This window comes from Carassius gibelio, chromosome A9 (assembly GCF_023724105.1).
Source record: "Carassius gibelio isolate Cgi1373 ecotype wild population from Czech Republic chromosome A9, carGib1.2-hapl.c, whole genome shotgun sequence".
In the NCBI taxonomy this organism is placed as follows: Eukaryota; Metazoa; Chordata; class Actinopteri; order Cypriniformes; family Cyprinidae; genus Carassius; species Carassius gibelio.
Genome location: NC_068379.1, coordinates 9,416,785 through 9,441,735, shown reverse-complemented (window position 1 = coordinate 9,441,735; position 24,951 = coordinate 9,416,785). Strand labels below are relative to the sequence as shown.

General features: G+C 40.2%; 1 protein-coding gene across 1 annotated transcript in view; it reads right to left on the bottom strand.

The window, feature by feature from the left end:
- LOC128020216 (uncharacterized) overlaps positions 1 to 23,955 on the bottom strand; it is a 426,958-nt gene extending 403,003 nt beyond the window's left edge. The window contains exon 1 of the mRNA XM_052606997.1: positions 23,077 to 23,955. Coding sequence (XP_052462957.1) covers positions 23,092 to 23,955 — 864 coding nt within the window. The 3' untranslated portion in view covers positions 23,077 to 23,091. The remainder of the gene's footprint in view (positions 1 to 23,076) is intronic.
- Positions 23,956 to 24,951: the final 996 nt, after the last annotated feature.

Below are 24,951 nucleotides of genomic sequence, written 5' to 3'. Positions count from 1 at the left end.
CAGTGAGATGCTCAGCAAAGGTAAGTATTCGGTTCTGCTCATCGTAAGAAGTATCGTTTTCAGGAAGCTCTGAATGAGGTCGCCGAGACAACCCATCGGCATCAACATTTTGCTTTCCGCACCTGTACTGCAGTTTGAAATCGTAAGTTGAGAGTGCTGCTAACCACCTATACCCTGCCGCATGCAGCTTGGCAGTGGAAAGAACATAGGTTAGAGGATTGCTGTCTGTCACTACCGTGAAGGTGCTGCCATAGAGAAAATCGTGGAACTTCTCTGTGACTGCCCACTTCAAAGCTAGGAATTCTAGTTTATGGGCAGGGTACTTGGATTCGCTGGATAAAAGTCCCCGACTTGCATAAGCAATAACCCTCACTTGCCCATCCTGCTCTTGGTATAGAGCAGCTTCTAGTCCTGACATGCTAGCATCTGTATGCAGGATATATGGTAACTTGGGATCAGCAAATGCTAATACAAGGGAAGTAGTGAGCTCCTCAATGATCTGATCAAATGCCTTTTGGCAAGCAGTAGTCCACCTACTTCCGAAGAAATCCTTTGGGTTTCGATAACGGCCATTGTTTGTCGACTTGATGCCCTGGCGAGTAGGGGTGTATCCTGAAGTTGAGTCATTCAAGGGCTTAACTTTTTTTGAAAAATCTTTGACAAAGCGACGGTAATTACCAACGAATCCTAGGAAGGACCGAAGTTCTTTCGAGTTCCTAGGAACCGGCCAGGTTTTGACAGTTTTTTGCTTTGTCATTCTCTTCGACTTCAATTTGATAAAAACCAGACTTCAGGTCGAGTACTGAGAACCACTTAGATCCCGTCAGAGCCATAAAGGTGTCCTCCAATTTTGGGAGGGCATAAGCTTATTTTATGGTTCTTTGGTTTAACTTTCGATAGTCTATGCATAACCTAATGTCACCACTCTTCTTTCTCACAACAACAATTGGTGAAGAGTAGGGGGACACAGATTCTTGTATGACACCCGCATCAAGCAATTCCTGCAAATGCTTCTTTACCGCGTCCATTTCTTCTGGATGTATAGGCCTTGGCCGATGTTTGAAAGATGTCTCATCCATAAGGTTAATTTTATGCTTAACCTTATCAGTGCATCCAAATTCTTGAGTATGCAAAGAAAAGACTTCTGGCATATCTCTTAACTGTCTAATAAGCCTGTCTTTCCACTCTGGTGGAATGGACGAATCACCAAAGTTGAATTCAAGAGAAGACTTTGGAGTGGGTTCTGTTTCATCCACACTGTTGGACAGTTTATTTAAGATCACAGACTCTACAGCCTTTAGTTCAGCTACAATGCATCTGAAAGGAATTGCGATGTCGTGAGTGGTAGGGTTGGAGATCACTACAGGTAATTGACAAGGCTTACTCTCCCCAAGGGTAACTACACGTCTTAACGAACAAGCCACCAGGTAAAGAAGAGGAGGATGGGTGTTCGATGACTACCCATTTCTCGGGGTACACTCCTCGAACAGATGCTGTCCCACAAAGAACTGTGCTTTGACCAGCTGGAATCACTCGAGATTGCTTTCAGGTAAACGCACTACCCCAACATTTCCTTCCACACCTTGTTTTTGGCGTAACTCCAAGATCTTAAGGATTTGCTTGTACCCATATGAGGGTGAAAAGTAACGAGGTTTTTGTTGTGAAAAATCCTTGTAGAGCTCGTCCAGGGTATTTGTACTAATCAGTAAAGACGGTTGAAAGGCAGAGGGAAGATCGGGGATAACAAGAACTAAGGTAGGCACCTCCATTCTGATTCCAACAAAATCTCTGGGAAAGGTGATAGTAACTTCAAAGTATCCAAGGTAGGGGACATTTTGGCCATTGGCACTCTCAACCTCAAGCAAATAATCTAAAGGGTAAATTTTTTGGTCACCAAGATTTCTGTTGTAAAAGGATTGCATGATGGTGGTGACTTGGGAGCCAGTGTCGAGTAAACAGTCACATGTCATTCCTGCTATGTCTACCTGGGCAGTGCATCTGGCCCCAATTAATCCTCTGGGTAAAACTTATTGTCGTGAGTTCACCTGTGCTTGTGCTATCAATGCTTTATGGTGTTTGGGACACTCTGATTCGGTCTCAGTTCCTGTTTGTCCCGCAGCAGGAACTGCGCCTAGTTTAAACAGGGCTTGAGGTTGCCATACTGCAGATCCCATTCGTTCTGACGCTTTGTGAGTTGTTCTCTCTTTTCTGCCACTAATGTGGGATTTGGATCATTTGAACATGAACTGGCAATATGCCCCTCCTCTCCACATCTAAAGCAGTAGCCCGGTTTAGGTCTAAGTGGCTGTGATTTGTCTGCAGCTTTGTTTTTACTTGTGCTCTGCTTATACCCAGGTTTGACAGCACTCATCTTTGTATTTGATTTGTCTTTGGACTGTTTTGAGGTTGGTGCTGCAAGCTGCCTTTGGAGCTCTGTTATTTGACTTGCTAACTGAGCAGTAACAGAATGTCACTGAGCCACATCTTCTCCAACAGCTGTTTGAGACTGTACAACGACACGCTGCTTAGAACTTCCCAAGTGTTGTTTCATCCGTAAACCTTTTGAAGCGTGTTTGCTCTCCTCAGTAGGTAACATTGTCATTAGCTCTGCAAAGGACGGTGGTGAACCTTTCCTCTGTTCTAATTGCAACTCTAAAAGCAAGGAACTCTCCCAGCATCCTCTACAGAACTGTTTAATTAAACTCTGCAGACCCGGTACCGGGTCCGAAAATAGCATGCCAGATGTTTGTGTCTCATTTGCATATCCTTCCTTATATTATTTGCCCAAAAATGGGTTCATTTGAAAGCTTAGAGTGTTTTCTTTATAAAGAATACCATTAATTGGGGTTTTATGATACATAAAGTAGTCAAATTAAGCTAAGAAATATATTCCCCCCCCCCATAAATTTCCATCTAACGATTGCGAATACGTTTTCGTAAGAATGTGTATTTAAAATATTTTTCACAAAACAGTCAAGTCATATATCACAAGAAAGCTCTCATTCTCAGGAATCTGATGATGTAGATCATTTTATTGTGTGACAATCACAGATCGAATGATCTTCAACAGAATCGCGATGTAAAATTTCTCACCTTATTATTTATTCATTTTGCACCGCTTCAGTCAGCCGCAAACAGCCACGCATACCTATATACTCGATAAAATCTTTTAGATTAGAATCTCTTCTTTCAAACAAGACCATTTTTACGTTTCTGCGTGCTTCCATTGCTGAGATATAAAGTGTTTTGTACAAGTGCGCAAAAGGGCTCCAAGGGCTGTATGTTTGACAAGATCTTCAACTCATATAGATGGGTCTAAAAGCCTTTCTTCTGCTATAGACGTCTGATCTCTTTTGTGAAGCGCTATTTGTCCTAATTGCTGCCATTCACAAGTCGTTCCCTCCAATCGAAGGTGTGATTCAGCACCAGCGGGGGTGACAGGAATTGGACAGCGACTGCCCACTCCTTTCCGCCCGTGTGACGCGCTGGTGTCTGGGAAACGGAGTTTTTTGCTGCTTCTAAACAAAGGCCACGCGAGGCGAAACTACAAGCGGCCGAATCTCCGGATTTATAATGCATAATATTCATAAAACAAGTTATGGGTGGCCACCTTCGCCGTGGAGAGGTCAGGACGGGCATCTGGTAAGCCTATACGCGTGCTACTTGCCTTTTATACATATGATTCTTTATTCTGAGGCCTGGAAGCTCCGGTAGCAATAAGCTAATATGTTTATTTTCAATATCGTACAGTATTTGACCGCATCTCAGTGAAGGTACAGTAATCCGTACAGTACTGGGGGAATAAACATAAATTAGTTTGTTGACGCTCCGAAGTTCGCACAAAAGCTTCGGGGAGCATGTTTACGCTGAATCAGAACCGAAACAAACAGACACGCTGATAAAAAATCAAAATATTATATATGAATGAGACAGGTGAGGTCTCCCAATATTTACACGATGCAGAATAGACATAAATGAAACGATATAAAGCTGGAGATTGTGGATTCTATTTTAGATTGTGATAGACCAGATATTTTTTATAATTTTATGCATGTTGCTATTGTGTAATTTGACTTATTCTCTTTCAAAGACTGTTCAGAAAACCCACACACAAAAAAGCACATTGTATTGAGATGGTTCATCATATGTGAAACAACATAAATAATACTATTTGTCACAAACAGCAGCTTTTTATGTAACTTCTGAGTGTTTTCTGTAAAATAATATACAGAGATCACATTATTCCATACTGCAAGTGTGCAAAAGATGACTTCATACTTATTTAGACAAAAATTTTATACAAAAATGGTATTATTCCTTCCTTCAGTTGGAATAGAATAACTTTTGCATAGATTAGGATAGAAAGAAATTTCTGTTTTCCTCTAATAGCTGACAAGTGGAACAAGCACAAGACATTGGTCTGAAGTTGCCAGCCCCTTCAATGCCTGAGTTATACCATTTCAAACTTCAGTTTACACAAATAAAATAAAAAAGCGCCTTGTTTTTTCCCCTATTTATTATAACACAGACAGCATATATTGTCATTTTTATCAATTTCAACAGTGTTTTATGTAATTTCAAAGGGTTTCCTTTGAAATTATACCAAACTTTCTGAGCTTACACTGTAGCATTAGTATAGGCAGGCTTTCAAAATTAGGTAGGAAAAATGAAAAACGGAAATCCCCAAAATAGCATTTGTGCTTTTAAGCAGATGCTTGTTAATCTCTGAGCTAAGGACTCCACCACGTCGCATGGTGGTCTGCAATGCCACGTGTAGTCGCTGTAAATAAGCAGATGGCTTTTCACCTGGGTTCTAAAATGTGTTAAAAAATTTAGCAAATAATTCATCGCCATCCTCGATGGGTGCAAAATCAGAATCAAGGAGTTGAATGTAGGCTGAAGGCGATGCTGTAGGACTAAGTGATTTTACAATGTCCGCGGCGGGGGACAAGAGACTCTCACAGATTCTGCGTACTCTGTGGAAATCAGAGACTGTCGGGTCTTGGAAGAGAAGTTCAGCGCTGGTACGCCAAGTTTTGTAATCAACTTCATTGGGTGGATGGGGAGTTCGCCCAGAAAAAGCACGGAGTCTTATTGGTGAGTTCCCAGATATCGCAAAGTCACTAGTGCGTACAAGATGCTCTACCAAAACTTTTTGCACTGCAGGTGGGTTTAAGTCACTGGCTGTAAGTGATGGGGATTCTGGGCCTGCGACTGCAGATGCTGGTGGAACTGTGCAATGTCGTGCAGCATTTATCGGCACCTGAGACTGTTTAGGAGCGAAATCAGTTTGGGATGGAGCAGTCGAATGAGCAGGCAAAGTGTCATCAACTTCAACAAGAGCGGGTTCAGAATACGGCTTTGGCACAACCCTCTCATGAATATGAACTAACACGCCCTTCAAAACATCCTCAAAACTTTCTCCACTGCTGCTTGCCAATGCTTCCAGCTCATTGAGGTAAGTTTGGGTTGTGGTTTCTCCCAGTTTCTGAACATAAACATCTGACAGGGTTGTTACATGGAAAGAGACTTCGGGATCATCTTGTGCCTGTTGGACATATGGGAGCATTGTCCGGAGGGTTCGCACTGCTAGCCCTGAGTTGAATTCAACTATTTAAGACTTCTTTGACTCTGGGCTAGTATCACTTAATAGGCTGTTAATTGACCCGTACTGTTTCTCAAAGTCCAATATTTCCTCATCTACTCCTGTTTCAGTTATGCCAGTAATTAAAATAGCGTTTGGGACTTTCACGCATTCATTCTCTACAACCTCCATTTTGTTCTATTTGTGTTTTTTTTTTGTCACTATTTCTATGATTGATGGAGGAGAAAGAAAAAAAAAAAGAAATAACTAGTTTTCTCAAGACGGGAACTTTAAGTGAATACTAGTAAATGTGTGTTCTCTATTGCCTCTCCTGGCTGAGCTCGCCACAAATAGTGTAACCCCCGTCCGCCGATTAGGGGTTAACTTATAGTAAAAAAACAATGGGTCACTAGAATTGACCTAGATTACTTTCAGGATCGTATTAGACCAGATTAATACTCAAGACTCAAGAACTTGTAAGAGGCAAGAGCACACACACACACACACACGCACACACACACACACAAGGATAGGATTTAAATGTCCTTATTTATATAAAGGTGAGATTTGGATTTTCTTCCAGATTTCTGGCAGAATACACAAATTGTGAATGTATATATAACACTGTATAGAAAGTAACAAAAACAAACAAAAGAAATGTAAATCAAAGGTGCATAAATTAACTTAAAATCGGACTTTTAACCAATTAAGGTAACTGAATTAATTTTAAATGGAACTTTACAGAAGAGATTCTTTCCCTCAAAATAAATTAAATTTGGTTCTCGACTCAAAATGTTCAAATTTTAAATTTCTTCCTTTACTTATGAGCTAATGTCAATATTAGCTCAATTTTAACACTTTAATTAACTCAAACCAATTCTAACAACACATTTGGGGAAAAAAAACAAAAACAAATTACAGTGTATGTGAAATCACATATACAGATTTACACCATAAACATAAAATTGCATTAACAAAAATCTGTTCAGTATCCTTTTAGAATGCACAGTTCGATAATGTCAGTCCAGATAATAACAAATGATATTCTTCTTTTTTCTCAGTTCCTTATAAAGAATGATCATGTGCTCAGAAAAAAAAAATGAAATGTTGTAAATACTCCAAACCTTCAAGAGCCCAATGAAATAATGAGCTGGAAGCAATGAAGATGTCCAGGAATGCAAAAGGTAAGTGTCTTTGGTCGTCTCAAGGGTCGCCCGCCATCTTTACACAGTGCACATTTGAAGTGTTCATAAAGCAGTCCTCGAACGGAAGAATCCAGAATCTAAATTCTAAGATAACAAAATTGCCTGCGCACACACAGGACAATATTCTTAATCAATCCACACTCACATACATTTTTTTTTTTACAGCTCTGTACATATTTTTATAACAGTGTATACATTTACTCCATACAAAACTGAACATTTTTCCCTCAAAAATACGCCAATACACCACTGAATCACCATATTTCGATATGTATATTAAAATAAACATTTTAACTCACCGATTCCTTTGTGTATTAATGATATTTCCTATTTTCTTTCAGGTTTTCACCGGATGACGCAACGTTCACCTAACGCTTCAGCACAACAACAGTCGCACGGATTAACAGGATAAAGGTATGTTCTTTCAAATCTACTTCAATTTGTTCCACGACAAAACTACCATTTCACGCAGTTTCTAACACCCGTTTCTCTTCTTGTGTTCTCTCGAACTTTCTTTCTACGCAGAGGGGGCGGAGTCAGCTTTTTTTCTGTTTTTTTTTTTGGTTTGAAGAAATATAGAAATATAGAGCTGAGTATCATCAGCATAACAGTGAAAGCTACTGTAATACTATGTTTCCTGATGATATTTCCCAAGGGTAACATTTAAAGCGCGAAGAGTAGCGGCCCTAGTGCTGAGCCTTGAGGTACTCCATATTGCACTTGTGATCGATATGATACATCTCCATTCACTGCTACGAACTGATGGTGGTCATATAAGTTCGATTTAAACCATGCTAATGCACTTCCATTAATGCCAACAAAGTGTTCAAGTCTATGCAAAAGAATGTTGTGGTCAATTGTGTCAAACGCAGCATCCAATAAAACTAATAAGAGAGAAACATCCACTATCAGATGATAAGAGCAGATCATTTGTAACTCTAAGGAGAGCAGTCTCAGTACTATGATATGGTCTAAATCCTGACTGGAAATCCTCATATATACCATTTTTCTCTAAGAAGGAATATAATTGTGAGGATACAACCTGTTCTAGTATCTTGTACAGTAAAGGGAGATTTGAGATTGGTCTATAATTAACTAGTTCTTTGGGGTCAAGTTGTTTTTTTTTTTTGTTTTTTTTTGATGAGAGGCTTAATAACAAGCAGTTTGAAGGTTTTGGGGACATATCCTAATCACAATGAAGAATTAATAATAATAATTAATTAATAATTTTGTGTGTATGTGGTGCAAACAAAGTACACTTATTTTGATGTGATGACTAACATTGTTACATTCATTGACTTTGAGTTTGTAATGACCCAGAACTCGACATGGGATCCATATGCAGGCCTCATTGCAGAAACTCATAGTCGTACAGGCAATGGTCACTCTCTAATTTCTATTACACCAGCCTGAGCGAGCGTTGTAAGGCATGCCTGCCAGTGAACGGTCCCAGGGAAGATTTCACCGCTTTCGTGGAGTGGGTACTGGAGAAAAATGGATCTTCAGTTACCATCTGCACCGCTGAAGAGGATATCTCCAGCCCCACTTCTGAACCAGAGGCCAGCCAGCTGCCATCCTACTGCATGGAGCAAAACCCAGAGCACACCGCAGCCGCAGTCATACTTGAGCCATGAGGGATGACAATAGTTGATGACTTTGAAGATTAAGGTTGCTCTCCGGAGAGTCTGAGCTATGACTAACATGCAGAAAAGTGTATAAATGTGTGTTAGGTGCTGCCCCTTTAAGAACGTTGTTTCAGTGGCTCATGTGATAGCTGACGGAAAGGGCACATGCAGTTGAAAAAGAGACAGATAAAAAAAGACCATGTTGTTCTCATGTTGAAGCTTGTTGAATTTCTATAATAATTGCAGATTGAACTATAATTTGAATTTAATATTCCCAGCGTGGTGAGTAATTATTGTGCTGTTTAAGTAATCTGAGGTTTCTAGAGTTATCTCTATGTAGATCGATATTTGCGATTAGTGCCATAGCGCCTAAACGGTTAATATCATATACTGAAAGAAAGAAAATTAATAACAACATGGACCAAGAAACAGAAGAAAGTTCTACCCCAGATCAACAACAAAAGGGTCTCAAGCGTCAACGTGGAGGTGCAAAGGCTGCTGTGACACGCTTGATGACACAGATTACAAGCGCTATGAACTGTAATCAGCCTCAAGAGGTAGAGATGAAACTTGCTGCTTTGGATCAGGCTGTTATGCGGTTTCGTGAGATCCATGACATGTATCATAAAACATTAGAAGATGATGATGACTTAGATGCTTCTAAAGGCTATTTAACATCAGTCCTGAGGGATGTGCAAGACTTACAGCACTTTAAGATGGTTTGAAGACTTTAAGCAATCAATGGAATCTCCTGATGCATCAAACTTCCAAGAGGAACAGCAAATGCTTGATGAAGCTGTTAAACCGCAAATGTCTCCTGTAGACCAACTATATACCCAGTTTCAAGAGCTACAGAATCTAAGACAGAAAGAAAATAAAGAGTTCTCTGTGCTTTTAGCTCAACAAGAAGAACGTCTGCGTGCACAGTTTAAACTACAACTTCAGCAAGCTGAATTTGAAATGGATGGACTAAAAGGCTTACTGAAACTCAAAGATGCTGAGATGGAGGAAAATAGACGAAAGGCTGAGTTAACGACAATAAACAAATATTTCTCAACTCCTGTCTCAAGTAACCCATCCTTTAACTTTCGTCCATCATTCTCAGCAGTAAACGAGAATTATTTATGTCAACTACTGGAGCTGTCAAGGCAACAGTATCAGTCACACATTGATTCCATGCACTTACCACCTGTTGACATAATCAAATTCGATGGTGAACCCTTAAAGTACTGGCAGTTCATCAGATTGTTTTCCTCAGTGATTGACAAAGAGACAGTGCCAGATCAAGAAAAACTCACTCGTCTGCATCAGTACACTGTTGGTCAAGCTAGAGATGCTATCTCGCACTGCTTGTACAACCCTGATTCTAGCCTGGGCTATGCAGAAGCCATGACTATTCTGAAAAGACGTTTTGGCAATCCATATGCAATATCACAAGCATGGGTCGACAAGGTGCTCAATCACAAAGAGATTAAAGACAACAAGCAGTTGCAAAGCTTTGCAGACATTTTGCGGAGCTGCCGAGATACTCTAAAAGCAATGAAGTGTGAGGATGAGCTCAATGGTGGACGCACTTTGCTACAGATTGTAGAAAAGCTGCCTGAAGACATAAAAAAAAGATGGCTCACAATAAATTATGAGATAATCAAATCTGGACGTTTACCAAAGTTGGACGATGTAGTCAGTCTTGTTGAATCTGAAGCCGCTAAGAGAGCTGATCCTATCTTTGGGAATCTTCTTTCACCTGGCAGTCGAAATTCTCCAACGAGTTACAAATCAAATGCTAAGTCAAGCTTCAATAAGAAAAGGCAGACATTTGCAACCGTGTCAGTTACTAATGAATCCACCATATCATCTACACCAAAGATAACTTCAAGATTTAAATGTCCAAAGTGCGCTGACGGACATTTCCTGAACCAGTGTCAAGCTTTCAGAGCTTTGTCTGTTCAAGAACGTTTGGCCTTTGTTCAGCGAAAGCAACTCTGCCTGAACTGCTTTATGAAGGGTCATCGTAGCACAATCTGTTCTCGCAGTTGGGTATGCAAAGTGCCTGGATGTGGGAAAAAACACAACAGTTGGCTACACTCTGCCATCGTAGCTTATGACAACGACAAAAGCCAATCTACTAATCAAGCTACTGAAGATGAACCAGCTGCCGACCCGCCACAAGCCATTCAAGCACATGCTACCAGAAAATGCAGTGAAGTCAGTCAAAAGAAGATTGCTCTTCCCATTTTGCCTGTAGTAGTTTCAGACAGCCCAAAACGATTCTCTATGAATGTCTTTGCTTTGCTTGATAGTGGCTCAAATGGGACCTTCGTGTCTAAGAAGCTAGTTAATGCTCTTAAACTGGAATCACGCAAAATGAACATTAAACTGAACACTATGGAGACCAAAAACCTCAATGTAGTCACCTTAGCAGTGGATCTACGAGTTGAAGATGCTCAACAAAGGAACTCTTTCCTGATGAAAGGAGTGCTCTGTCGAGATCACTTGAACATAAGTCTCGACAGCCTAGTCACACAGCAGGAGCTGTTTAAGTGGCCGCATCTGCAGAAAATTGCGGATGAGATCAGTCTACCTGATGCTGATCTAGCTGATGAGGTTCACCTGCTAATAGGTCTAGACCAACCAGACATACTTGCTCCTCGTGATACATGCTGTGGTGAGTCTGGCGAACCATATGCAGTTCTTACTGGCCTGGGATGGACACTCCATGGACCAGTAGCTGATGGCTCTACATCTGTTTCTGCCAATTTTATTCGAGCTGACCATTCTCTACAACAAGCAGTTGAAAGATTTTGGAAATTGGATGATCCAGTCCATGTGAACCATGATTCGCAGTCAGTAGTTGATGAGCAGGTTGTGGCCCTATGGAACAAACAAGCAGTCAAATAGGAAGGTCATTACACACTTCCTATCCCGTTCAAAGAACATCCACCACAATTGCCCAATAACTACACGATGGCCAAGCATCGATTAGACCTTCTAGGAAAGAGGCTAAAGAAGGACTCAACTTTGCTTCAGAGGTATACAGAGGGTATTGGAGACTCTTTGCTCAAAAAATATGCAGAAGAAGTCGTCGATATTAACAGAAAAGATGGCTGCGTGTGGTACCTGCCACATCATCCAGTGCTACATCCACGTAAGCCAGAGAAAGTTTGTATTGTCTTTGATTGTGCATCACGGTACCAGGGTACTTCATTAAATGACCATATTCATCAAGGCCCAGACCTTACCAATAAGCTGCTAGGAGTCCTTCTCAAGTTCAGACAAGAACCCATTGCATTGAATGCGGACATTGAAAGCATGTTTTATCAGGTCCGAGTGCCATCTGAGGAAAGAGATGTGCTTCGCTTCCTGTGGTGGGAAGATAACGACCCGAACAAACCACCTAAGCATTATCGTATAACAGCTCATCTGTTTGGAGGTGTCTGGAGTCCTAGTGCTGCCAATTATGCCTTGCAACGAGTGGCGGAGGACAATCGTGGAAACTTCTCTGATGACACAGTGGAAACGGTTAAGCAAAATTTCTATGTCGATGATTGCCTTAAGTCAGTACCAACAGAGGAGGCTGCCATTAAACTCGCTTCCGAACTCTGGGAACTGCTCACCTGCGGAGGCTTTAGATTCACCAAGTGGTTAAGCAATTCTAAGGAAGTGATGAAGTCAATACCAGCTGATGACTGGGCAAAATCATTAAATGAGGTAAACCTTGACCAAGAGGATTTGCCATTTGAACGAACACTGGGCGTCCTTTGGGATGTAGAACGAGATTGCTTCACATTCGATGTCAAGTCAGTGGACAAGCCTCTAACAAAGAGAGGAGTATTGAGCACTACCAGTTACATCTATGATCCTTTAGGATTCGCAAGCCCTTTTGTGCTTAAAGCTAAAGCAATCTTTCAAGAATTGTGCTGCATGAAAGTTGAGTGGGATGAGGAGTTACCAGTGAACATAGCAGCACAATGGCACAGATGGTTGAACGACTTGCCTCTGTTGTCAGCACTGACAATTCCAAGATGCCTTAGACCAACATCTACAAGTTGTTTATCAGCCCAGCTCCATCACTTTTCTGATGCTTCAGAACTGGCTTACGGTGCTGTTTCATACATCAGGATTGGTGAAATCCTGCAGGCTGGTGATGTCAAAGGCCAGACTTGCTCCAATCAAGCCAGTTAGCATACCACGACTGGAGCTACTAGCAGCAGTTGTTGCTACGGAGCTGGATCAGCATATCAAGCAACACTTAGAGATCCCAATTGAAAGGACTTTCTTTTGGACAGACAGTACTATTGTACTTCAGTACATTAAAAACAAGCATTGTCGTTTCCAGACATTTGTCGCCAACCGTATATCAAAAATACCTGAATGCTCAGAATCATGCCAGTGGAGACATATTGATTCTGCCTCTAACCCTGCGGATGACGTCTCTAGAGGGATGACTATGAGAGAGATTTTGGCAAGTGAACGATGGAAATCTGGTCCACACTTTCTTAGATACGATGAGGAACATTGGCCTGCTCAACCTATTATAAATGACTTGCCGGATGAAGCAGAGATCAAACGAGGCAAAGAAGTCTATGCAGCTAGCATAACACCAAACCAAGCAATTAAAAATGCAGTAGACAGGCTAATGGAACGATACTCCAGTTGGCATCGTTTGAAAAGAGCTACTGCTATCTTGTTGCGTCTCAAGGCTTTGTTACGCAAGAAACTGAGTGTTCATCTTTCTGACCCCATCACTATTGGTGAGCTCCAGCAAGCAGAGTTAGCCATTGCCAATTACGTACAAGCTGCAACTTTCAGATCTACTGAAGCCAAGCCTAGTTCTCTTCTCAAACTTAAACCCTTTAAAGATGAAACTGATCAACTCCTTCGTGTCGGAGGCAGACTAATGAATGCCCCAATTCCTTACGAGGCTAAACATCCAGTGATCCTACCTAACAATCATCACGTCACCCAGCTAATTATTCGTCACTATCATCTTCGCTTGGGTCATGCAGGGCCAGAACGAGTTCTTACAGAAATTCGTCAATGTTTCTGGATTCTAAAGGGACGTGCTGTCATTACACAAACTCTGAAGTCATGCCTACAGTGTCGCAAGTTAAGAGCTAAGCCACAAGCCCAGCAAATGGCAAACTTACCTGACTCTAGAGTGACACCATGTGAGCCTCCATTCACTCGAGTGGGCATAGACTACTTCGGGCCATTCTTGATTAAGAAGGCACACAGTGAACAAAAGAGGTATGGATGGTTGTTTACATGTCTCACTACGAGAGCTATTCATCTCGAAGTCGCTAACACCCTAGATACTGATTCTTTTATCAACGCACTACAGCGATTCATTGCCAGGAGAAGTTCCCCTTCTGAAATACGGTCAGATAACGGGACTAATTTTGTTGGTGGATTAAGAGAGTTACGGAAAGCCATCAGTGAATGGAATCAACAAAAGATTTCTGATTACCTGCTGCAGAACAATGTAAAATGGATCTTCAATCCACCTGCCGCCTCCCACATGGGTGGTGTTTGGGAGCGACAAATTCGCACTGTTCGTTCCATTCTAAACACTGTCCTATTGCAGCAGGCACCAGATGACGAGGGTCTGACAACACTGTTTTATTGTGTTGAGGCTATTGTCAATGGTAGACCAATCACTAAACTCTCAGATGACCCATCAGATCCTCTACCACTGACCCCAAATCATCTGTTGTTACTCCGTTCGGGTCCAACTCTACGTCCAGGAGCTTTCTTAAAACAAGATGTTTACCGACGCAGATGGCGCCAGGTCCAGTATCTGGCAGATATATTCTGGTCGAGATGGATTAAAGAATATTTGCCTGCACTGCAGCAACGCCAAAAATGGCTACAACCAAAGCGTAATCTTCAAGTAGGAGATCTTGTGATCATTCTGCATGAAAATACACCACGCAATCACTGGCCACTAGGTCCGATTACTCAAGTTTACCCTGGTACAGATGAACTTGTGCGTACTGTGGAAGTGAAAACACAGGCAGGAGTCTTCAACCGTCCTGTGGATTAAATCTGCCTCCTAGAAGCCAGTTTTATCAGTTAAACTAGTTTAGTTGAGGCAACACCTTTACTTTCTTTGAATGACCTGTTTGGGTCATTGGGGGCCGGGATGTTACGTGCTGCCCCTTTAAGAACGTTGTTTCAGTGGCTCATGTGATAGCTGACGGAAAGGGCACATGCAGTTGAAAAAGAGACAGATAAAAAAAGAACATGTTGTTCTCATGTTGAAGCTTGTTGAATTTCTATAATAATTGCAGATTGAACTATAATTTGAACTGTATATTCCCAGCGTGGTGAGTAATTCTTGTGCTGTTTAAGTAATCTGAGGTTTCTAGAGTTATCTCTATGTAGATCGATATTTGCGATTTGCGCCATAGCGCCTAAACGGTTAATATCATATACTGTGTAACGGATATGCAGATCATCGATTCATGGGTTAAATTCAGGCATAAAAAAATGAAACCCATTTTGCACTAATTGCCTGGCCTGGCGCCAGCCTGGCTGGACTTAAATTAATTTACGATACCCGTGCAAGCCTCAAAGGAGAAATGAAAACCCCCAACCAAATTCCTGAAGACGAAGGAAACCTTTCTTAGAAGTTCCTTACTTTCATAATTTTATTAATAATATGTATTTTAAATATGTTTATGGATTGCATAAAATGGTTGATCCTTGTTATGTGAAGAGTATAAGTTGCTAGCTTATACTTTAGGAAATGTCTCTCCTCACTTTAACTTTCTCAAAGAGAGCCATGCTTCTGCAACCCCCACCCCTGCAGGTCGTAAAACTTTATGACCACCCTGGACAACAGGACAGGAGAGAAGCCAGATCACTGGTTTCCTTTCCTTATGCATTCTAAACTTACCTTTTTGTTTTTATGTTTTATACATGTATTACGTTTTCCCTTTTTGGTACATTAGATGTTTCCCATATAAATTGGGACTATCTGCAGTGTTATCATGTGTTAATCAAATCTTAAAATGTGTGTAATTCTGCATTTGAATGTAACTTCATGTTTTGATCATCTATATATGAAGAGCTCTTTTCCAAAACGCGATAAACGCCAAATTTAAAAAAAAATGACTTCGTCATGCCATTATGCCGTGTACTGAACCTATTCTCTGCTCCATCAATGTTTCATGCTAAATTGCTATATTTCCTTGTTTAAAATGTACTGCAAGATGCAGTTTTTTTCCAAAACGCTATAAGCGCCAAACCTGTTTTTAGTCTAAATGCGATATATCCTATCGACCAATCAGAATTCGGCGAGCGATTGACGCAATCTTGGCGGCGCTCTGAATCGGGATCTTGTTTGTGTTGCTCAGTCTTCAAAATGAGTGCTAATAACACTTTTGATGGTCTGGATGAGCCAGTGAGACCTACACCTGGCGGCAGAAAACGCCGATTGGACAAAGAAAATCACAAAAAACAACAAAAAAAGAAGCTTCGCCACTCAGGCGGCGCGTTAATACCCACTGTGGGATGTCATCACAAGGCTGAAGCGACCGGTCTCTGTCAGGCAGAGAAGCTGTCACCGGACGACCTGATGATGAATTTCAGTAAGTTTTATGAAAGACCAAACAAGGTTTGGCTGTTCAGCGACTCTTGCTTTGGGCAAAACAAAAACATGAACATGGTGTCCATGCTCATGGAATTTCGTCAGCTTTTTCCTAACTTTGGCATAGAGCATACCTTTCCAGTAAGGGGCCACAGTTTTCTCCCAGCAGACCGAGTCTTTGGCAGAATTGAGCAGAAGATCAGGAAAATTGACACAATTCTGCTACCACAGGAATACCATGCCATCCTGCAGCAATTCGGCCATGTTCACATTTATGGCACAGACTGGGAGGCATTTGATTATAGGTCAGCCTCAAAAGAGTGCGTTAAGGCTCAGAAGAGCTTTAAAATCAGTGAAGCACGCATGCTTGACTTGAGTACCAACAAGGTTGGTTTGAAGACTACTTACAATGGGGAGTATTGTTTTCATAGTGTATTAAAGCGGGGCAAGCGGTGGGCTGACCTTAAACCTGAGTTACTTCCAAAGCGAACCTCTGTGAAGGCAGCAAAGAAGCGCGATGTGCTGGCACTATTAGGAGCAGTAGGTGTGTCTGATGTAGTGAGGGCTTTTTATGATGATGCACTGTATCATGTGACTGACAACGCAGGCCATAGTGATGAAGATGCAGAGTGATCTATACTCACTCACTCACTCTCACTCACTAACTCTCTGTCATACACACTCTCTCTCTCTCTCTCTCTCTCTGTCCTCTCACACACTCAAAGCACATTTCACACACTATGTGGTTAGTTTTATGTATAGCGGACAATGGTCCTTCTGTTTACGAGTTTGACACTTTACTGAATACCAATGTATTATTGAATGACTTGCCTATGAATATTGTTATCATTATTAGTTAGTTTTTCATGCATATATAGTGGACAAATTGTTCTACTTGTTACAGGTTTGACACTTTACAAAAAAAAAGGCTTTGAATGTATTTCTAAATTACCTGCCTATTGAGGATTGTTATCATTACTATCATTACTTTTTACAGGTTCGGCACTGAATGACTATTAAAATGTGTTACTAAATTATTTGAATGTAATGTTAACATTGTTGTAGGTTTATTTAATTGGTAGTATATGTATGCGTGTTATTTTTAAATTATTTGTTTTATGTGGTGGACAAATATTTATTTTATTTAAATTTTATTATTTATTTGGCTGCTATTTATTTCATGAATTTTCTTTTATTTTATTTATATTAATTTATAGTATGAGTCCCTGTTGTCATATGTTGTGTGTTCTTTTGTTGTTGTTGTTGTTGTTTTATAAAAAAGACATAAAACCAACAATTAAAAAAAAATGGATTTGTAGCATTTTGGAAAAAAAATATGGATTTGTAGCGTTTTGAGAAAAAATAAATAAACTTTGAATTTGTAATCAAAAATATTGTTGTTTCATTTAGCAAACTTTTTTTTAACATGTTCAGACTGAGCCAATATACCTTTTTAAAAGGATGAATTAAATATTAACAAAATGTATGGGTCTAGGTAAAAAAAAAGTCATTTTCATGAAAATGATTAAAATGGATTTATAGCGTTTTGGAAAAGAGCTCCTCATATATCATGTTTAGTATCTGTGTAATCGTCATGCTGTGACAGACCCATTTATCTAGAGCAAAGTACTGAAAAATGTATGTAATCTGGAATTACGAACTTGCTAGAAATTTCCCTGAGTAAATCTGACAAGCCCTAGATCACCAGGGGGTTGTCTCCACAGAGACAAAGGAACTTTTCCCTCCGCTTCAGATCGCGGACGTTCATTGGCTGTTAACGCGAAAAGAGGCGGGGACCATCTCAAGCCATAAGAAAGACCGAACAAGGTCCGCCCTCTCTCTTCTTCTCCTTCTCCGTTCTCGGACACGCTGCTCTCCTGTGCGACCAACGTTGCTTCCGCGCGCAGGCCCCGCTCAGCACAGGGGCTGAGAGAAAAAGCCATTGTAATGGCTCCTTTGGAAGCTTTCGTTCTTTTCTTTTCTTTACTAAGTTTATTCAACTATTCGCCTCTCCACGCAAGGAAGACGAATTCTGGAACATTGTTTGTTGAACCTTTCAAATACCGCGCGAGGACAGAACAAAAGACCACGTGCTCCAGCGTGCGCCGGTCTCCAGCACGCGCACGCCGGTTTCAAAAGCTCCAGCGCGCCCCGATGTCCAGCTCACGCACATTGGACACATTGCAAGTATCACTTTCTCTATGGAGATTTAAATGCTGCTTTAAATTGTTGCGGTGATCTGATCGTTGTTGGCTTCCAAAAGTTACTGACTATGATTTCCATACCTGAGCTCCTTATGTGATCTCATTCTGTTTTCTCTCTCTCTCTCTCTCTCTCTCTCTCTCTCTCTCTCTTTTATTTGGATTCCGTTATGTCTTGTATAAAGCTTACTGTTTGTATTGTCGTACGCATATTTACTCTGTGTGATTTGTAGTTTGAAGTATTACTAGTTTAATTATTAAAAACCCATATACTGACGATTGGCTTGGACTCCACCCCACTTACATTACGAGTCACTGAGATGTCTGATCTATAGCTACAAGCTTTAAATTTAGAAACTAAATTTATCATAAGGATAGGATAATGTTTTCAAGGCCAGTTAATATTTTTCCTTGAATTATAAGGCGTGATAACCTTATTGAAAATTGATAGGTCAACAGTGGTTTGCTGGACAAACCGCTGTTTGATTTGCAGTAATTTACAGTAAGAGCTATCACAACAATTGATATGAAGAATGGAATATTGACATATTAATGAGTAAATTACAATGCCCTGTGATTATTTATTGGTATAGGCAATTGAGCTATTTTCATAATCAATCAAATTTAATGTAACTGTCATCTGAGATATAAATTAATCATATTCCTGATTAATTATTCAAATTCCCTATATATCATTTGAGTTAATTATTCTGTAAAACTCAATGTTGTTACATTATGGTGGAGATAACGCGGGCATTTCAAACTTCGTTTTGTGAGCAATCAATCTGTGTATATGGTTTTTAATAATTTCTATACGTGCGCTATGAAAGTATGTAACGTTACTTGTGAGATAAGTCGCAAGACGCGAACTCACTCAACTGACTGAGGCAAAAAGCTGGTCAGTCAGCGCGCTAGATATTCGTAGAAACTTAACAGTATAGTCACTGTTATTTTTAATGAAAGTAAACTGCAGTATAATGTTAAAAGTATCCTGTTAATCAATCAGTCAATCAATCACCTTTATTTATATAGTGCTTTAAACAAAATACATTGCGCCAAAGCACTGAACAACATTCATTTGGAAAACAGTGTCTCAATAATGCAAAATGATAGTTAAAGGCAGTTCATCATTGAATTCAGTTATGTCATCTCTGTTCAGTTGAAATAGTGTCTGTTTTAATTTGCAATCAAGTCAATGATATCGCTGTAGATGAAGTGACCCCAACTAAGCAAGCCAGAGGCGACAGCGGCAAGGAACCGAAACTCCATCGGTGACAGAATGGAGAAAAAAACCTTGGGAGAAACCAGGCTCAGTTGGGGGGTCAGTTCTCCTCTGACCAGACGAAACCAGTAGTTCAATTCCAGGCTGCAGCAAAGTCAGATTGTGCAGAAGAATCATCTGTTTCCTGTGGTCTTGTCCTGGTGCTCCTCTGAGACAAGGTCTTTACAGGGGATCTGTATCTGGGGCTCTAGTTGTCCTGGTCTCCGCTGTCTTTCAGGGCAGTAGAGGTCCTTTCTAGGTGCTGATCCACCATCTGGTCTGGATACGTACTGGATCCGAGTGACTGCAGTGACCCTCTGATCTGGACACAGACTGGATCTGGTGGCCACGGTGACCTCGGAACAAGAGAGAAACAGACAAATATTAGCGTAGATGCCATTCTTCTAATGATGTAGAAAGTACGGTGTTATGTGAAGTGTTCCGGTTCCAGTTTACCTAATTAATGCAGCCTAAAAATCCTTTAACGGATTTGGATATTAAAAGCATATTAGTATGTTATGTGTATGCCAGGTTAAAGAGATGGGTCTTTAATCTAGATTTAAACTGCAAGAGTGTGTCTGCCTCCCGAACAATGTTAGGTAGGTTATTCCAGAGTTTAGGCGCCAAATAGGAAAAGGATCTGCCGCCCGCAGTTGATTTTGATATTCTAGGTATTATCAAATTGCCTGAGTTTTGAGAACGTAGCGGACGTAGAGGAGTATAATGTAAAAGGAGCTCATTCAAATACTGAGGTGCTAAACCATTCAGGGCTTTATAAGTAATAAGCAATATTTTAAAATCTATACGATGTTTGATAGGGAGCCAGTGCAGTGTGGACAGGACCGGGCTAATATGGTCATACTTCCTGGTTCTAGTAAGAACTCTTGCTGCTGCATTTTGGACTAGCTGTAGTTTGTTTACCAAGCGTGCAGAACAACCACCCAATAAAGCATTACAATAGTCTAACCTTGAAGTCATAAATGCATGGATTAACATTTCTGCATTTGACATTGAGAGCATAGGCCGTAATTTAGATATATTTTTGAGATGGAAAAATGCAGTTTTACAAATGCTAGAAACGTGGCTTTCTAAGGAAAGATTGCGATCAAATAGCACACCTAGGTTCCTAACTGATGACGAAGAATTGACAGAGCAACCATCAAGTCTTAGACAGTGTTCTAGGTTATTACAAGTAGAGTTTTTAGGCCCTATGATTAACACCTCTGTTTTTTCTGAATTTAGCAGTAAGAAATTACTCGTCATCCAATTTTTTATATCGACTATGCATTCCATTAGTTTTTCAAATTGGTGTGTTTCACCGGGCTGCGAGGAAATATAGAGCTGCGTATCATCAGCATAACAGTGAAAGCTAACACCATGTTTCCTGATGATATCTCCCAAGGGTAACATATAAAGCGTGAAGAGTAGCGGCCCTAGAACTGAGCCTTGAGGTACTCCATACTGCACTTGTGATCGATATGATACATCTTCATTCACTGCTACGAACTGATGGCGGTCATATAAGTACGATTTAAACCATGCTAATGCACTTCCACTGATGCCAACAAAGTGTTCAAGTCTATGCAAAAGAATGTTGTGGTCAATTGTGTCAAAAGCAGCACTAAGATCCAATAAAACTAATAGAGAGATACACCCACGATCAGATGATAAGAGCAGATCATTTGTAACTCTAAGGAGAGCAGTCTCAGTACTATGATACGGTCTAAATCCTGACTGGAAATCCTCACATATACCATTTTTCTCTAAGAAGGAATATAATTGTGAGGATACCACCTTTTCTAGTATCTTGGACAGAAAAGGGAGATTCGAGATTGGTCTATAATTAACTAGTTCTCAGGGGTCAAGTTGTGGCTTTTTTATGAGAGGCTTGATAACAGCCAGTTTGAAGGTTTTGGGGACATATCCTAATGACAATGAGGAATTAATAATAGTCAGAAGAGGACCTATGACTTCTGGAAGCACCTCTTTTAAGAGCTTAGATGGTATAGGGTCTAACATACATGTTGTAAGTTTAGATGATTTAACAAGTTTATACAATTCTTCCTCTCCTACAGTAGAGAATGAGTGGAACTGTTCCTCAGGGGGTCTATAGTGCACTGTCTGATGCGAAACTGTAGCTGACGGCTGAATGGTTGCAATTTTATCTCTAATAGTATCGATTTTAGAAGTAAAGTAGTTCATAAAGTCATTACTGCTGTGGTGTTGGGAAATGTCAACACTTGTTGAGGCTTTATTTTTCGTTAATTTAGCCACTGTATTGAATAAATACCTGGGGTTATGTTTGTTTTCTTCTAAAAGAGAAGAAAAGTAATCAGATCTAGCAGTTTTTAATGCTTTTCTGTAGGATATGCTACTTTCCCGCCAAGCAATACGAAATACCTCTAGTTTTGTTTTCCTCCAGCTGCGCTCCATTTTTCGGGCTGCTCTCTTTAGGGTGCGAGTATGCTCATTATACCATGGTGTCAAACTGTTTTCCTTAACCTTTCTTAAGCGTAAAGGAGCAACTGTATTTAAAGTGCTAGAAAAGAGAGAGTCCATATTTTCTGTTACATCATCAAGTTGTTCTGAGGTTTTGGATATGCTAAGGAATTCGGATACATCAGGAAGATAACTTAAAAAGCAGTCTTTTGTGGTAGAAGTGATGGTTCTTCGATACTTGTAACAAGAAGTAGAATTTACAATTTTGGCTATATGAAGTTTACACAGAACTAAATAATGATCTGAGATATCATCACTTGGCTGAATAATTTCAACACTATCAACATCAATTCCATGTGACAGTATTAAATCTAGAGTATGATTTCGACAATGAGTAGGTCCTGAAACGTGTTGTCTAACACCAATAGAGTTCAGAATGTCTATAAATGCTGATCCCAATACATCTTTTTCATTATCGACATGGATATTAAAATCACCAACTATTAAGACTTTATCTGCAGCCAGAACTAACTCGGATGTAAAATCACCAAACTCTTTAATAAAGTCTGTATGGTGCCCTGGTGGCCTGTATACAGTAGCCAGTACAAACATAACAGGGGATTTATCATTAACATTGGTTTCTCTGGATAATGTTATATGAAGCACCATTACTTCAAACGAGTTATACTTGAAGCCTGCCCTCTGAGAAATCCTGAAAACGTTATTATAAATTGAAGCAACTCCTCCCCCTTTGCCTTTTAGACGCGGCTCGTGTTTATAACAATAATCTTGGGGGGTGGACTCATTTAAAATAATGTAATCATCAGGTTTTAGCCAGGTTTCTGTCAAGCAGAGCACATCTATATTATGATCAGTTATCATATTATTTACAAAAAGTGTTTTCGTAGAAATGGATCTGATATTCAATAAGCCAATCTTTATCATTTGTTTATCCATATTGCATTTGTTTTTTATTTGTTGAACCTCAATTAAATTGTTAACCTTAACTTGGTTTGGACGTTTTTTGTATTTTCTAGTTCGTGGAACAGACACAGTCTCTATAGTGTGATATCTAGGTGAAAGAGTCTCTATGTGCTGATAATTAACTGACCTCTGTGACGGGAGGCAGCTAGCAGACGGTCGGTTTAGCCAGTCTGTCTGCTTCCTGACCTGGGCCCCAGTTAGTCAAGTATAAACACTAAGACTATTTGCCATATTTCTAGACAGAAGAGTGGCGCCACCCCAGGAGGGATGAAGACCATCTCTTTTAAACAGGTCAGGTCTGCCCCAAAAGCTCGTCCAATTGTCTATATAACCTATGTTATTCTGTGGGCACCACTTAGACATCCAGCCATTGAGTGATGACAATCTGCTATGCATCTCATCACCACGGTAAGAAGGAAGGGGACCAGAGCATATTACAGTGTCTGACATCGTGCTTGCAAGTTCACACACCTCTTTAAAGTTATTTTTAGTGATCTCCGACTGGCGAAGTCGAACATCATTAGCGCCGGCATGAATAACAATCTTACTGTATTTACGTTTAGCATTAGCCAGCACTTTTAAATTTGCCAAGATGTCAGGCGCTCTGGCTCCCGGTAAACATTTGACTATGGTGGCTGGTGTCTCTATATTCACGTTCCGTACAATAGAATCGCCAATAACTAGAGCACTTTCATCAGGTTTCTCAGTGGGTGCATCACTGAGTGGGGAGAACCTGTTTAATGTTTTGATCGGAACAGAAGAGCGGTGTTTTGACCCACGACTACGCTGCCTCACCGTCACCCAGTTGCCCTGCTGCAGGGGCTCTGCTGGAACCGGACAATGTACAGGAATCCCTGAGCTAGACGCATCCAAAGCCATATCTAGAGCCCTAACATTCTTACTGTCCTCAATTAAAGTTTGGATGCGTGTCTCTAATTCTGAAATCTTCTCTGTCAGCCTAACTGTTTCCCTGCATTTATCACATGTGAATCCCTCATCAGCGACAGAGATAGATAAACTGTACATGTGGCAAGAGGTGCAAATAACAATTGTAGGAGAAGCCATTACTCACCATGCTTGATGAAATATTCTTACTGCGGTTGTTTGATGAACTTGTGGAAAACTGCAGCGTGTTAAGAAAGACCAAAATCTTTTTACAGTGAGAACATTTTAATATGAATAATTAAAAGATAAAGAAATCTTTTAATAGTTGCAACATGTAAATCTGAACCTGAGCGATGTTCCTCTGATTCAGTTAAAAAGGCCTTGCTTATTAAATATCGTTATTGAATTCGTGGTAAACCACATGATAGTCCAAAAAAAAAATAAACGATAAAAACTCCTGGTCTAAAATTGGCTTAGCTACCCGATTTTTAAACCTAAAACATTTAAATCATAAGTGCTATTTTGATAGATGTTTATTGGAGTCAACAGTTGGAAAATTCCTGTTTTTGTTACATTTGTGTTTTGGAAGTGAACGGATCCTTCCTTCACACTATGTTAATATAGCACCTCAGAGATTAAAACCTTTGGTTTGTTACTTGTGATTTTTGATGCAGAAGATCAGCCTGACAAACGATCAGATAATTTCTAAGTCATATTGAAATTGTAATTCCGCTATCTAAACACCAGAGGGAACGTGTGGGTTAGAAATTTCAGGGTACGCCCTGCTTTCTGATTCCAGCTTGCATGAGTGCAAAGTTGCCATCCCGTGGCCGTTTCAGATAATGCGCTCTAATTGCTAATCTTTCCCCTTGATGTATTTGAATTAGATGTCTAAATTCTCGATAAATATTCGCATTTACAGCTTTGCTCGTGCGAATATTATTACAGGGAAACAAAAGAATGTTCCCTGCCTTTGACTGTTTACATTTACTTTGAGTTTGTTTCAAACATGATTTGAATTAAAATGTAATTGTTAATATTGGAAATCTAGATGTGTCAGGTCAACTACGGTTTGACCCACTTAGAAGGTAAGCCATCTAGTGGCAGTCTCCTGTTAAATCGACTAACAGACCTCTGTCTTTTCCATTCTGTTTGAATTGCATGTCCACTTTTACC